Source organism: Acanthaster planci, linkage group LG01 (assembly GCF_054643075.1).
Source record: "Acanthaster planci isolate LZ-2023a linkage group LG01, COTS_SCS, whole genome shotgun sequence".
Classification (NCBI taxonomy): Eukaryota; Metazoa; Echinodermata; class Asteroidea; order Valvatida; family Acanthasteridae; genus Acanthaster; species Acanthaster planci.
Window position 1 is genome coordinate 36,774,264 of NC_141777.1, and position 14,173 is coordinate 36,788,436.

A 14,173-nucleotide genomic window follows, 5' to 3' on the forward strand; every position below is an offset into this window, starting at 1 on the left:
TGCAATTGTAAACTCTTTAACCAAGGAGAAATAATTAATCTAAGGCAAGGGGTTATTTTCACAGTTACCATCATCTCCCGATAGAAAGAAAAACATTTTAATTATTACTGCTGTTATTTTTTTAATGGCAACAGGCTCGTTAAAACACCCCATATGCTATTGGTCCCAGGGGAGCTATAGATAGCTACAAACGGCTGGTTGGGAATCAAAGCCGGATGTCATCAAGCGGGGGCAATTGTTTGCTAAGCTAAAATTATCCGGCTTTTCCATTGATAAAATGGGAGATGTGACGTAAATGCCGACATTATCTGGAATTCGCTGGTGCGGTTTGGTCACGCGATATTCAAAATGACACGTGGCTATTTCCCACCTGTTGAGTTTTTCCGAAGAAAAAAACACAACAGATTGTCGTCATGATTCTACCAAGCCGAAAAAGCCGGGAGCTGATTATCAACATTCTGGCCCACGCGGCACGGTCCACGTTTTTGCAATCGTGCGCCGGCAGCATTTGTTCACATCGAATGTTGCATCTTGAAGTGGCGATCGGTTTAAAGACTGACTGAACATGCTAAAATAGGTTATTTCGCGTGTGAATTGAAGATGCATGAACAACTTGCAGATGGGGCCCCTAGGTGTATGGGCGAGAAGTAGCGTGGGAACCCCTCGTAGTATGATCAACGAGAGAGATTTTCTTGTAAATTGCGGCGTTCAAAAGAGAATGTGCATGATAGTCCAGCTGGTTTTTATGTTACATTATAGGACACCGCCCCAAGCAACTAAGCAACTACCTAGGAAACTTTCCTAGCAAGTTGCTTTTTCTACATCGTACCCGAGCACCTTCGGCGTTCGCTATTTCACTGAAAAGCGCCGCGCTTTGGAATCGCTGTGAAAATGTGAATATGAAATTGAGAACCATTCAATCGCACTAAAAGAATGTACTGTACAGACATGGGCAAAAAGATGTGATTTTAAAATATCAGTGGCTGTGTTTTATTGGCGATAAATGTACAGTTGGAATTTCCCTGATGCTTTGTTTCCCCGAATGAATGCATAAAAACCGGCCTTGCACTGTGACATACTTCAAATGCCTTTCAGTTCAAATGCTCTTTCTTTTTCTTATCTACAATCGCAATCCTGGTATCAATACACCGGGAGGTAGCGACTTCTACTTTCAGCTTACAGAAAAGCAAACTAGCACCATTGCAATCATTGCCAGTAAACATAACTCACACCATTTGCAGCAGAATACATTTACTGTAAAAAATAAGTTAAGTTTCAATCGTCCTCGTACAGATTACAGTCAAACAAACGTACAGGTGTTCCTACCCGATAACTACTGAAATGTGCTAAATATAACCAGTGCCATTAACTACGAGTATAACATCGAAACGTCTTTTAATGATGTACACGATCTACACGTACAAAGTCTGTGTAATTCTGTGCCTTTCGTAACAGCTGTGTACACACAGGCAAATAAAATTGTTTAAAAAATAATTCCTATTTATATTATGAAACAGAGGCTAATAAATTCCGTGCGATCACAAAGAATCCCAAGACTGCTCTTGAATTTAAGATAGTAAACATGTTTCCTCAAAATGGACTAATAGGCCTTAAGTGTTTCAATTGGGCATACATAAAACTCGTTTTGTCAAACGGGTCTCCAGCAAAACAAGAACTAGTCATTGTGAAAGTCAGACAGCAATATCTTCAGAGACAGCAAAACTGAACTGTGACACATTCTGTGTACTGGTGCAAGCAGTCTTACTGGAGGCTGGGTTGAAATTTCAGCGTACCTATTTTGTTGCAGCTTGACTAAAATAAGACGGGATACCCGACCACGTAGACAGCTTGTCTCACTGAACATGCCTGACGGCCCCTTTTCATGGCAGACCGCACTGATCTGGGTTTTGTACAGGGCGGTAGTGGAACAGTGACTCCATACAACAGATATCACAGTGAATACCACCATTGGTGGGGGCCACTGCACATGACAACACTGTGGTCGCCGGATTCATCTGTACCTTGCAGCAACACCTACAGTACTAGTACCCTGCAAGTGTGAAGCCATGTCCGTATCATTGAAAACCACTATAATGACATCTATTTTCTCACATGAATGAACATCCCACGGTGGCAGGTTAGAGCACCAGATGGTTGCCCATAAGAAAAAAAAACAATGTACATTGGATCAATCATACTGAAGCAGACTTGGGATGATCACAAAGTCAGATAATAAAGGCCAATTTAATACTGAAAAAGACTCAGTTTTCATAAAATACTACAATACTTTTTCTCATCAGAAATTCAAAAAAAGAGCAGTAAACTAATGAAGTGTGAACCAAAAATGCTGCTTGGAATGAAAGACAAATATCTGGAAATGGGACAAAATACTACTAGCTTCAAACTGCTCAAAATGGACAATGAAAGAAGAGATTGACAAAACCATATGAAATGTCACAGTTAAAAAAAAGCATATGAGAAAGACATTAAAAGGGGGGCAGTGTGGAACAGTAACTTTGGGCCGAATAGAAATGAGGAAAGGGACTGCAAATAACATAAACGTGGTATTACCCTGTTCAGAGAAAGACCTGTGGCCAGTTAAAGCTAAAGGGGTGCATCAATGCACAGTGCAAGAACATGTCCTACAATTCAACCTCTACGCACTTCCCACCTGTCCGCACTTGGAAGTATTTTTGTGGGCAAAAACAAAATTTCTGTGGCATGAAAAACTATGATGAAGCAACATTTGATAGACGTGTTCAAATCTAGATATAAACGCTGTCTTGTCAACCTTACGTCTGGGTTTTTCAAGGGGTAAAAGTGACTGTACATGTACTGTACGATAAAGGTACTAAGGAACACATAAATTGCAACTCTCTGAAATCTCATTTTAAAAAGTTAAGCAGCACCATTTGAGAACTGAGGTACATTTCTTAAGAAATGCCGAATTTCAGTTTGTTTTTCTTCGCTGTTTTCTCAACATACTCGAAGAGTTTGATACAACCGTGATTGATACAACCTTAGGAAATCATTTACAAGCTTTGCAGATCAAATAAAAAAGTGTCGCCCAAATCAGCCTGTTCCTCTCAAAGACAAGATACATGGTCAACATATTACTTGAATTAACATGCGTCAAAAAGTATATATTAGTATAAAAACACTGCACAGGGCTTGTGACATGGTCACTATCAAGACATAAAAAAGATAGGCCTACTCATAAAAATCATGTTTTAAAAAGTCAGAGAAGGTTCTAAAATTTCCGAAATCACGAGCATGTCTTCCAGATTCCCGTAAAATTACACAGGCAGTTTTCACTCAAGTAGCTGAATGCAATCCGTGACGAGATGGATTCAGACTACTCCTAAGGCACATTTATCGTCGTCGGCGTCGACCTCTGACCTGGCTGTCCTTGCATGTGGCGCAGCAGTAGGTGTCGTAGGGCTTCCGATGGCAGAAGTTAGCACGTAGAACTACGCGGCAGTTGGCGTAGCGGACGTTATCTTGGCAGTTGGGATCAACAGCCGCACCTAGATGGAAGGTCAAATAAAATAACAGTTTTTAGTAATGATGAAGAAAATTATTTAAATCATTATTATTCCGGATCAATAGGCCCAAAAGCATTCCTATATATCATCTCAGCTTCATGGGAAGTAAGAAGATCGGCACAGCTGTTTCACAACCATACTCATCAACCACAATCATCTTCTCTGCCCTCACGGGTACCCATGTATACACCTGGGTGGAGAAAGGTAAGCAGCGATAAAAATGACTTGCCCAAATGTCCCACCGCTGGATTGGAACCATAGACTCCAGGAGCGATAAAAATGACTTGCCCAAATGTCCCACTGCTGGATTGGAACCATAGACTCCAGGAGCGATAAAAATGACTTGCCCAAATGTCCCACCGCTGGATTGGAACCATAGACTCCAGGAGCGATAAAAATGACTTGCCCAAATGTCCCACCGCTGGATTGGAACCATAGACTCCAGGAGCGATAAAAATGACTTGCCCAAATGTCCCACCGCTGGATTGGAACCATAGACTCCAGGAGCGATAAAAATGACTTGCCCAAATGTCCCACCGCTGGATTGGAACCATAGACTCCAGGAGCGATAAAAATGACTTGCCCAAATGTCCCACCGCTGGATTGGAACCATAGACTCCAGGAGCGATAAAAATGACTTGCCCAAATGTCCCACCGCTGGATTGGAACCATAGACTCCAGGAGCGATAAAAATGACTTGCCCAAATGTCCCACCGCTGGATTGGAACCATAGACTCCAGGATCAGGAGTTGTAAACCCTCAACCATTTGGTCCACATGTCAAGTACTGAACTTGAAACTAACACTCCTTTGATGCGGTACTCAGTGATTTCTTCAGTTTCAATCAAGACACCGACAATATCAAAGATTTCCAGGACACAAGCTGAAGAGTTCGATTGGTGTGATACCAAGAGAATATTCCAAAGGCTGCAGTCACTTTTCTTCTGTTACTTTTCTATCAATGGATGAACGGTACACCTCAAGATGCCCCGAAATTGACCATTTCACCCATTAATACCAATTTCTTGGCCAAACTAAATGAAAAAAAAAGGAACACAAACAACTGAATCGCTTTTTAACTACGCAAGAAAGTAACAAACACAGAACATGAGAACATCAAACAAGAAACACAGGGACCAATTAGAATCCGAATGACACTGAAACACTACCCCCCATGTTGTTTATACACCACTTTGACGTTAAGTGAAATGGCAAAGAAATGCGTATCATGCCAAATAAAAAGAAACGAAGAATGACGAGGCCATGCAGGGCCCAAAAATGAACAAAATGAAGCCATCTCTATCAGTTTTCTAAAGTAGATTTGTTCAAATCAAACTCAAATGTTTCAAACAAAAGACAGTTTTCAAAGACAGACATAACTGACCTTGAACAGTGACTGTAGCACTAGCGCTCTCGCTGGAGATACCATTGGCCGCAGTGCACGTGTAGGTACCTCCATCAGTGCTTCTTAAACCTGAAATACCAAGCAGAGAAAGGCCAACAAAAGTAAGATCTACTATTCTCCTGGAAAGGAATTCATTATAATCTTATACAAGACTCATCCCTAAATCAGTCTCCTTGCAATATTGAACACCGCGCAGAGGCACACTCAGGAGTCGATGCGGAGAGGCCTTTAGGGGAAACACTAAAGCGAAAACAGTTTCAATTGCATTGTTGATCCCTAAAACGCTGGATACATACTGCCATTATTTCTTCCAAACTGAAATACTGCCCAACATGTTACACAGCATCATTAAAAAACATACCATGATAAAATATCAGCGTACATGAAGTTTTTGGACAAAGTGCATCCGTTTTGGGGTCACTATTTCCTTAATACTGTCCAGTGGTGTACTGGATGGCTTAACCACTTGCTGCCGGTGGCAGTTATCAATGTTGATGATGCTGGGGAGGGATATTTATCATTTTTTTCTGTTTTCAAAATTCTTTAAAAATTCCCATCTTTGTTTATTGGACACTTACACCCAAACAAAGGACTGTCTGGTGGCCCCTCTAGCCTGACAGACAAAATCTATTGACGGCCGAGTATTTCAGCCAGGCCTGCAGCCTTGTAATTAGAGCCGAGATTGTGCATTGTTATATAACTTTCTTTTGTTCAAGAACCTGCCAAAGTGCACTGCTGACCTCTTCTTCATAGGGGCCAGATTAGCATGCAGCCGTGCTGTGTGGCTCATCGCTGCGGGCGTAGAGCGCTTTTGTCCGCGGGGGTAATCCGCTCACTCTAAATGCCCCAAACTATGGTATACTGTCTCAAGACAAGGCTGGATTATCTCCACCTTTGAGAGTGAAAAAATGTTGGTGGTGCCCAGCAGCCTGGTCTTTTGTTCCGAGTACGGTCTTTTGTTACAAGGCCCAGTTCACTTTGTCCGAGTTCGGAGACCCCAGCCACGAATATAAAGCATACGTGTTCGGTACCGGAATCCCTGGCAGAAAGTGGTTAAAATAGCCGTGCACACATACGGGCGTTTTAAAAGATTTTCTGTTTTCAAAATTCTTAAACAAATTAATTGCTTTGTTTACTGGACGTTTACACCCACATGAATGACTGTCTGGTGGCTACTCTAATTTGACAGGCAACATCTATTGATGTCTGAGTATTTCAGCCAGGCCTGCCGCCTTGTAAAAAGAGCCCAGATTGTGGAGGGTTACATATTAAAGTTTCTTTTGTTCCTGAAACTAGCACAGTGTGCTGCTGACGTCTTTTCAATACGGGCCAGATTAGCATGCAGCGGTATTGTATCGCTCATCACTGGAGTGCTTTTGTCCCCGTTGGTAATCCGGTCAAGCTGAATGCCACAAACAGTGGTATAATCTTTCAAAACAAGACGGATTTCCTCAGCTATTGACAACTGAAAAAATGTTGGCAATTCCCAGCAGCTCAGTCTTTTAAGTGCGGTCTTTTGTTACAAGGCCCAGCTCTTTTGTCCGATTTCGGGTACCCCGGCTATGTGTACACACCCAAAGTACCTGAAACCGGGCTCCCCAGCGCTAAGTGGTTAACCACTACCAGCCGGGGACTCCGAAATCGGAGCCGTATGGTTTATATGTGTGGCTGGGGTATCCGAACACGGACAAAGGAAACAGGGCCCTGTAACAAAAGACCGTACTCCGAACAAAAGACCAGGCTGCTGGGCATGACCGGCATTTTTCACTCTCAAAAGTGGTGATAATCCAGCGTTATTTTGAAACCGTATACCAGGCTTTGGGGCATTGAGAGCGAGCGGATTACCACCGGGGACAAAAGCGCTCCACTACTGCAGCGATGAGCCACACAGCACCGCTGCATGCTTATCTGGCCCCTATTGAAAAGAGGTCAGCAGTGCACTGAGCCAGGTTCGTGAACAAAAGACAGTTGTATAACACTGCACAATCTGGGCTCTGTTTACAAGGCTGCAGGCGTGGCTGAAATATTCGGGCGTCAATGAAGGTCACCTGTCAACTTAGAGTAGTGCCTGAAGATTACTCTGTGCGGCTATAAACAACCGTTAAATGGAATGATGAATTGTTGAAGGATTTTGAAAACGGAAAAAATGATAGTCATGCCGGCCCAGCATCCTCAACGTTGAAAAATGCCCCGGTCCGAAGTGGTTAACAAACCCAACACACCTCGACAAACCCCCCCTTTCAACCTACCGTTGATGATCAAATCCCCCGTGGGCAGTAACTCAAACCGATCCATGGGAGGCAGGCCCACGTTGTTGACCGTCCATCGCGTGGTGGGTTTGGGGGAGCCGGTACTGCCGCAAGCCAGCCTAACGGTGGCCCCTACCTCGGCCGTGACATCGTAGGGAATATTCACAATGTGCACCTCGGCTGTAAGATACCAAAATGCTATGATGGAAATGTGCAACTGGGGCCTCTTGGATTGTGGTTTCATGTATCAGCCGAGTAAGCTTGTGAATTGTTTCACATAAAACACCGAGTATACGGTACTATAAATATGTGAAACCAGCTCTAGAAAAATGGGTAATAAGTCGCCAGATTCAGGTTATGAGTTTTTTATATGGCTGGATTCTGTATATCAAAAGCTACAATTTGATACATGAATGACCCCCTGTAGTGCACTGCGTTCCGGAGATATCTAGACATTTGTACATCCACATTTTCGGATTCAATAAAAGCACTTTTCGAGAAAAAGCTCATAAAGTGTTGCCCTTGGAAACACAATGCTTTATAGGATTTCTTACTGAATGATCAATTTATCAGTATCAATGTTTGTAGTCACAAATTCTGAAAATACATATATTATAGAAGCTATTAAAGGAAAAAACACAAAATCACATTTTTGAAGAAATTTTGCCTTCTCCAAATAGAACAGGCTATTACGTAAAAATTACCCTTTTTTGCAGAGCGGGTCACACATGATCTGTGAACGGCAAAACTCAAGTTGAAAATACAGAAGTAACACTGTAGGTTTACCTTCGACAGTCAGCGTGATGGTCTTCTTTTGCACTGTGCCGAACATGTTGCGTCCCGTGCAAACGTAGTTGCCCGAGTCACCCAGCTCCACATTCTCAATGCGCAGTGTGTCGTCTTCCAGCTGTGACATGCGGGGGTCGTTGTCAGGCAGGAAGACCACACCTCGCTCCCAGGTCACTACTGGCTTGGGGTTCCCTGTAGCCCGGCAGTGGAGCTCCACCACGTCTCCCTCCTTGGCCCGCACCGAGAGCTGGCTAGTCTCAGGAATTTGCACCGGCGCTATCAAAGGATAGAGTCCCAAAGTTACTTTCTCAGCTCTAGTTGACTTGTTAAATTTAGTTTGTTCTGTAGCCTTGCCTTTGGGCGTAAATATCAACTAGCAAGCACCGACTGATGGAATACAAGTCAGGGGCCAAAATTAATGAAGCTAAGGCCTCAAATCTTGAGGTTTCGAGCTGGATTGTGAGAAACTCCTCAGATCAAGGATGCTCATAGCTAAGAAAAGCTCTTCAGGCCTGAAGAAACCCATTCCATTGGGGTAACCAAGTATCAGATACTGACCTGACGTTTTGTACAACCTTTACCTTTTTTTCTTTTACCATACGACAGAGTCAAGTTTCTCAGTGATTTTGAAGCGTATCATAAAAGCATGCAGTATTTATTGTCCATACTCTTTGGCTTTGTACAGACCTCTGTCTTTCTATCACAGCTGGCTTTTTTCTCGGCCGATCAGTGGCCGGTAAACTATAGCTAGTCATCAATACAAAAGCAACAAAATACTCCAGGAGTACTAAGAAATTCTCATGCAGCTACCAAAAAAATCAAATAATACATGCTACAACAATATTGAATGATTGTCTCCTCTGTAGGAATTAATGGGACAAACGTACATTTTGTTGCAGCAACTAAGAATGCTATTTCTGCAAACTCAGGCCATCCACAAGAACAACAGGCAGCATGAGAAAGATTTGTATAGACCAACCCCTTCGGCATTTGAGCAGCGCTGCTAGGCTCTGCGGTTTCGTGAGCCATATATACTGCCCACATGTGTTCATGTGCAGACCAAATATACTCACTGAAAACGTTGACGTCCACAGCAACTTTAGCGGCCTGCCCGACGCCATTGGAGGCCCTGCAGACGTACAGGCCAGAATCTGCCTCCACCACGTCCTCGATGACCAACGTGCCGTCCTCGCTCACACTGATTCTGCTGTCCCTGCCATCCTCCACATTCGCGTCCTCGCGATGCCAGGTGACAGTCGGGGTGGGGCTGCCCTGGGCGCGGCAGGCTATCGTCAGGGTGCCGCCCAATACCACCGTGGAGTCTGAGGGGGCCACTTCCACCATTGCTGGGGTGATGCCTACACGTGGAGTATTGGTTATGAGAGAAGTGCGTCACCTTCTGCTGCTAAAATTTGCGTCTGTTCTACATGCTTCACACCTTGACCTGAGCTAGCTCATGTTATTCGAGCAGCTCTGACATTAATCTTGTTGCTCGCACCAGGTAGCCCCTACAAACCCTGTAGTTGACCAGTGGTAGCTCTCTAGGCCTTTGCGTCACAAAAGTGCACACTTTACCTCAAGAAGCTGAAGTGAATGGTGGAGTTTTGGGGCTCCCCCGCAATTAAACTTCACTTAGTAAAGAAGCTGTTAGTTTTGCTGCAACCAGCAGATCTTTTAAACATTACTGTGATCACTGGATACTATAAAGCTGAACTGTTGTGGCTAATACACACATGTCCCCTGTCAATTGGAGTTGACCTGAGGGTATTATTCTTAACTGCAAGTTAAAACCAATGTCTTAAAATATCAAATTTGAAATATCAGAAATTAAAAACGGTATAATTACTGGAACCAGTTCCTGATGTTTTTCGAGTTTTAAAACTGTGGACAAAGTGGAGAGTAAGATCTTAACATCATACTGTACTCTAATGGTCAACATGGTTCATCTTAATTGTTCCATGATGCCAGCTGTTAGTGTTGCCATGGGCGTCGCCAGGATTACAGGGGGGGGGGCTCAAAGCGCTCATCAGCAACAAACCATTAACAGAGGGAAGGTGGTCAATTTCTACGTTTTTTGAAAAAAGTAAACTGGGGGTTTTCATCCCCTCTCACCACTTTTTTTCATTTCTTTTATTTTGCTTTTTTAGTTTCCTTTTTTTTCTCAATTATTAAGGGAGGGGTCAAGTGCCCCCCCCTCCCTTGTGACACCCACGAGTGTCGCTGGGACAGTATAAAAGCAGACGTGACCTGGTGATACATGACCAAGGCCAGAGAAGCTCACCTGGACAGCCGAGATGGTCTTCCCTGCTGGCCTGGGTGACGCCATCTGGACAGCAGCCAAAGGTGGACGTAGCACAGCCTTCGTCACCCAACGGGTGGCTGGGGCTCAGCGTCACCCTGTCCGTCGGCTGGGTGGTATTACTGGGCTCACCAATCCGGACTGTGTCATTCCGGTAGTAGACTAAGTTGGGAAAAGTATCAAACAATCGTTCTTTTGTTAAAATTAGCCATACTAATTTCTAAAAGTTGATGTGCATTTGTGGCCAAGTCTACTGACACGCAGTGAGGTCACTAGGGCAAGTCTATGTGACCAGGGGACCCTCTTCTGGTCATTCACAGGCCCAATGGGGGAACAGATGTGCACTGGTGACTGGATGTTACTGTGTCTGATTTGGCTATCAATGACTGACAGGTATGATGCCTTGATTCTAAAATGAGAAGAGTTCCATCTGAAAAGCCTGGGCTGAAGTCAAGTTCATCACAAGTTCTTTCCAAGACCAGTCATAAGTAGCAAGGTGAATGTTAACAGCAGAATGCTTTTATCGCAGCTCATTCCAACACCCTGTGACTTGGCTTAAGATGGAATGACTTGTGGTGGACTTGCAGGTACCAGCGATGGACTCCCAAACACTTTAAAATGGGTAAATGTAATAGTCATAAGCTTTTTATTAGCTCCAATAGAATTTTCAGACATACCATTCTCGGACAAGATAGCAATATGGGAACTGATGAAAGTGGGAAAAAACCCTCACCGTCGCAATCTGGCCGGGCCCTCGGGTCCTTGGGCACCCTGGTCACAATCTCCTCCCCGGTCATCTCGTCCACGCACCAGCAATAGCCGGTGCTGCCGTGGCACTGCCTCCGGACAAAGAGGCCCTCTTCCGTGCACTGCGGGATGAAGTTGCCAATCACGTTCTGGGACTGGGCGTTCTGTCTGGTCACCAGGCAGAGGGAGACGGGCTCGGAGGTTGTGGTTACTGTGGTGTGCGATGGATTGAGAGGTGGAGATGCATACGACATGACAAAACTGGTCGTGAAGTCACTGAAAATTATTTGTCTAGTGAGTGACATCAGACAGAACTCACTCAAATGATTCCCTCTGCAATTCTACCCAGGTGTCAATTCACGTCACAAACGGTTGAGTGCTGAGCAAAGTAGAATGTCATTTTATGCTTGAGACCTAGTCTATGGGCTGTTACAAAAATCATCCAATTCTAATGAAGCAAGATCGGCTAACTGCCTTGGTACTTGGTAGGCGCGAACTAACAGATTGAACCAAGGAATCAACAGACCTCTATACTGTTGATACCATACTTTGTTAATATGTATGTGCTTTCCTACAGAGCTCAGTGGACTGTTATTCCCAAACAGCTTCACAGGAAAGTGCACATGTAAACAACAACGTACATCGTCATCAGTTCATGGGTCAATTTACAAGATAACTTGATCAATGGCAAAGCGCTATTCCTGCTTACAAAGGGATCCCCACCACATTGATCATTTTAACAATGTTGGGCCACCTCAGACTGATGTTACGGGTTTAAGTTACCTTATCATTCCGGTTCTTAAGTCCCAGTATAAGATCAAAGCCAAAAGAACGGAGTTGATTAAAGTTTTCAGTACCTTGGACCACGCAGGACTGCTCACATTCCGCTCGGCTTTCAAAGCGGTTGCCGTTGCCTTGGCAACCACCGTAGATGAACCGCCGGCAGGCCTGCTCTTCAGTGTCGTAGTACCACATGGCAAAGTAGCCCAGGCACGGGCCGGTGGCCTGGGGAAAACTGCAAACATCTGTGTGAAGAGGCAGAGAATACAAATCAGAATTCTCTCCATGGAGAAATACCCCCTTATTGGTAAAGAGGAGAGGGTGGAGATTGACTTGGTGCATATGTAAAGGCTGTCCACTTCAACAGCCATTGGTCATGTACATAGCATTGCTAGCACCGAGTGTGCATGAACCCATACGCATATGGGACATTGTTGCCACGTACAAAACCGCCATCTCTTGTACCTGTGTGCAGCAGATACCATGCATGTGTTTAACAGCAAAATTAGTGACCAAGGAGCTCTGTGCAGAGGTATATCTACCCTAAAATAGCCAATCTCACTGGTACATTTGATTTGCACTCAGCCTTGGTAAATGATGTGCTCACATTCAGTCACTGATTTCATGGAGGTCACAGCACCGTTGTTACAAAACATCAAACTGCTGAGGCAGGGGGCAGTGAAGGACTAAGTTTCCCCCAACCCTGATGAGAACAAAGAGCTTGCTCTCAGACCATTTAGGGTAACGTGCTAGGATAGACCATTGTAGATAATCCCAGCACTAATGTCTCCATGGGGGAAACACAGGGAAAACAACTCCTTCCCAGCTGTGAGACGGAAGTAAGTGGCTTTTCTGGGTAAACTTTAAGCTGTGACTTCACAACAAGAAGTATAAAAAGGGAACTAGAATAACACAGAAATCATTAACTCCTCAAACATTTGTACGATATTGTTTACTCTGAATTGGCATAAAAGACAAAGTTAAAACGACAAAAACAGCTCCATGCCTGCATAATGCCAAGCATCCTTAAGAGGCAACATCCATGTGTCCATTTGATCTCCATTCCTACCTTCACAATCCAGCAGCGGCATCCCCGGTTCCCGTCGGGTCTCCCCCTGCTCCATCCCGGTCTCGGTGACACACCAACACTGCCCTGTACTCTCATGACACTGCTGGGGCATGAACCAGCCATCCTCGGTGCACCGCGGCACATACTGGCCGGGCCGCACATTGGCCAGGGCCTCTTCCCTCTGCATCTGGCAAGACTGCATCTCGGGACCTTTGGGCAAAGATTCAACCAGAAGACACTAAGAACGGTGCTTCTGATACAACCACAGTGAACTGAATGACAATTACATGCACGACTGTAACTGAAGAGCTAATATGGTCAATGGCAACCTCTAATGATCTCATGGCAACAGCGCCCTCATTTCGCAGGGGCGTGTTTTGGCATCTCCTAACCAGGAATATGTTTACGACGTCATGGTAATAACCGGGAACATTTTTAGGATGGCCCACAAACACTTGAACACCAAAATGGTAATGTTATCCGCGAGAGGTAAAGTACAAAGTAGCAGATGAGTTTTTCTTTACAAACATGAATTTCACTGAATATTCGGCAAGTTTATAAATGCTACTTCTCTCTCTTTTAAAATTCAAGTCAAAGTACCCTTTGGGTCTCATTTGGTTGGAACAATGACGTCACACAGGCACAATCAAATTGGCAAAATGCTAACCCAACGACCAAAACTGAAATATGCTTATAGTTTGGGTTGCCAAAACACACCTGAGTTACAGAGTAACCAAAAAGAGACAGAGAGAGCACAAAACAAGTTTCAAAGTAAAAGTCACGTCCTGGACCTCAGTAATCACCCCTCCCTGCAGTATTTCCACCCCCTCCTTACATACCTTGGGGTAGACAGGCCTGCTGGCACTCTTCCTGGCTGTTGAACTGGTTCATGTTGCCTCCACAACCGCCGTAGGTAAACTCCTCGCAAGACATGGTCTCCATGTTGTAGAACCACTTGGGGAAATTGCCGCGGCATGGTCCGACAAACTTGGGGAAAGAACACTTGTCTGCAAGACACAATGTGGAGACAGGGGTTTAGACATCAAGTTTACTGCATTAAAAGGACACTGATTACTTGATTAATGGTGGTTCAGATTTCTGTCTGTTTACTGCCAGAAGCAGAACTGCAGAATAGTTAAAATAGTTTGAACAGTTGGAGTGGTTACTTTAAAAGATATGCCAAATTTGCGAAAGGACTTAGACTGATTCATTGTTTGTTTCGGTTTATTCTTCATACGACGTAACTTTGTTAAGTCAGATCAAGTTTTCTTGTTTTGAATTCGCAACAGTT

At 44.2% G+C, this 14,173-nt stretch overlaps 1 protein-coding gene across 1 annotated transcript in view; it reads right to left on the reverse strand.

Annotated features, from left to right (window-relative positions):
- Positions 1–963: 963 nt before the first annotated feature.
- LOC147800717 (papilin-like) overlaps positions 964–14,173 on the reverse strand; it is a 73,832-nt gene continuing 60,622 nt past the window's right edge. The window contains exons 34-43 of the mRNA XM_087139341.1: positions 13,722–13,889; positions 12,883–13,092; positions 11,891–12,058; positions 11,020–11,244; positions 10,269–10,448; positions 9,061–9,345; positions 7,985–8,263; positions 7,199–7,378; positions 4,929–5,018; positions 964–3,527 (exon numbers count right to left, since the gene is read on the reverse strand). Coding sequence (XP_086995467.1) covers positions 3,373–3,527; positions 4,929–5,018; positions 7,199–7,378; positions 7,985–8,263; positions 9,061–9,345; positions 10,269–10,448; positions 11,020–11,244; positions 11,891–12,058; positions 12,883–13,092; positions 13,722–13,889 — 1,940 coding nt within the window. The 3' untranslated portion in view covers positions 964–3,372. The remainder of the gene's footprint in view (positions 3,528–4,928; positions 5,019–7,198; positions 7,379–7,984; positions 8,264–9,060; positions 9,346–10,268; positions 10,449–11,019; positions 11,245–11,890; positions 12,059–12,882; positions 13,093–13,721; positions 13,890–14,173) is intronic.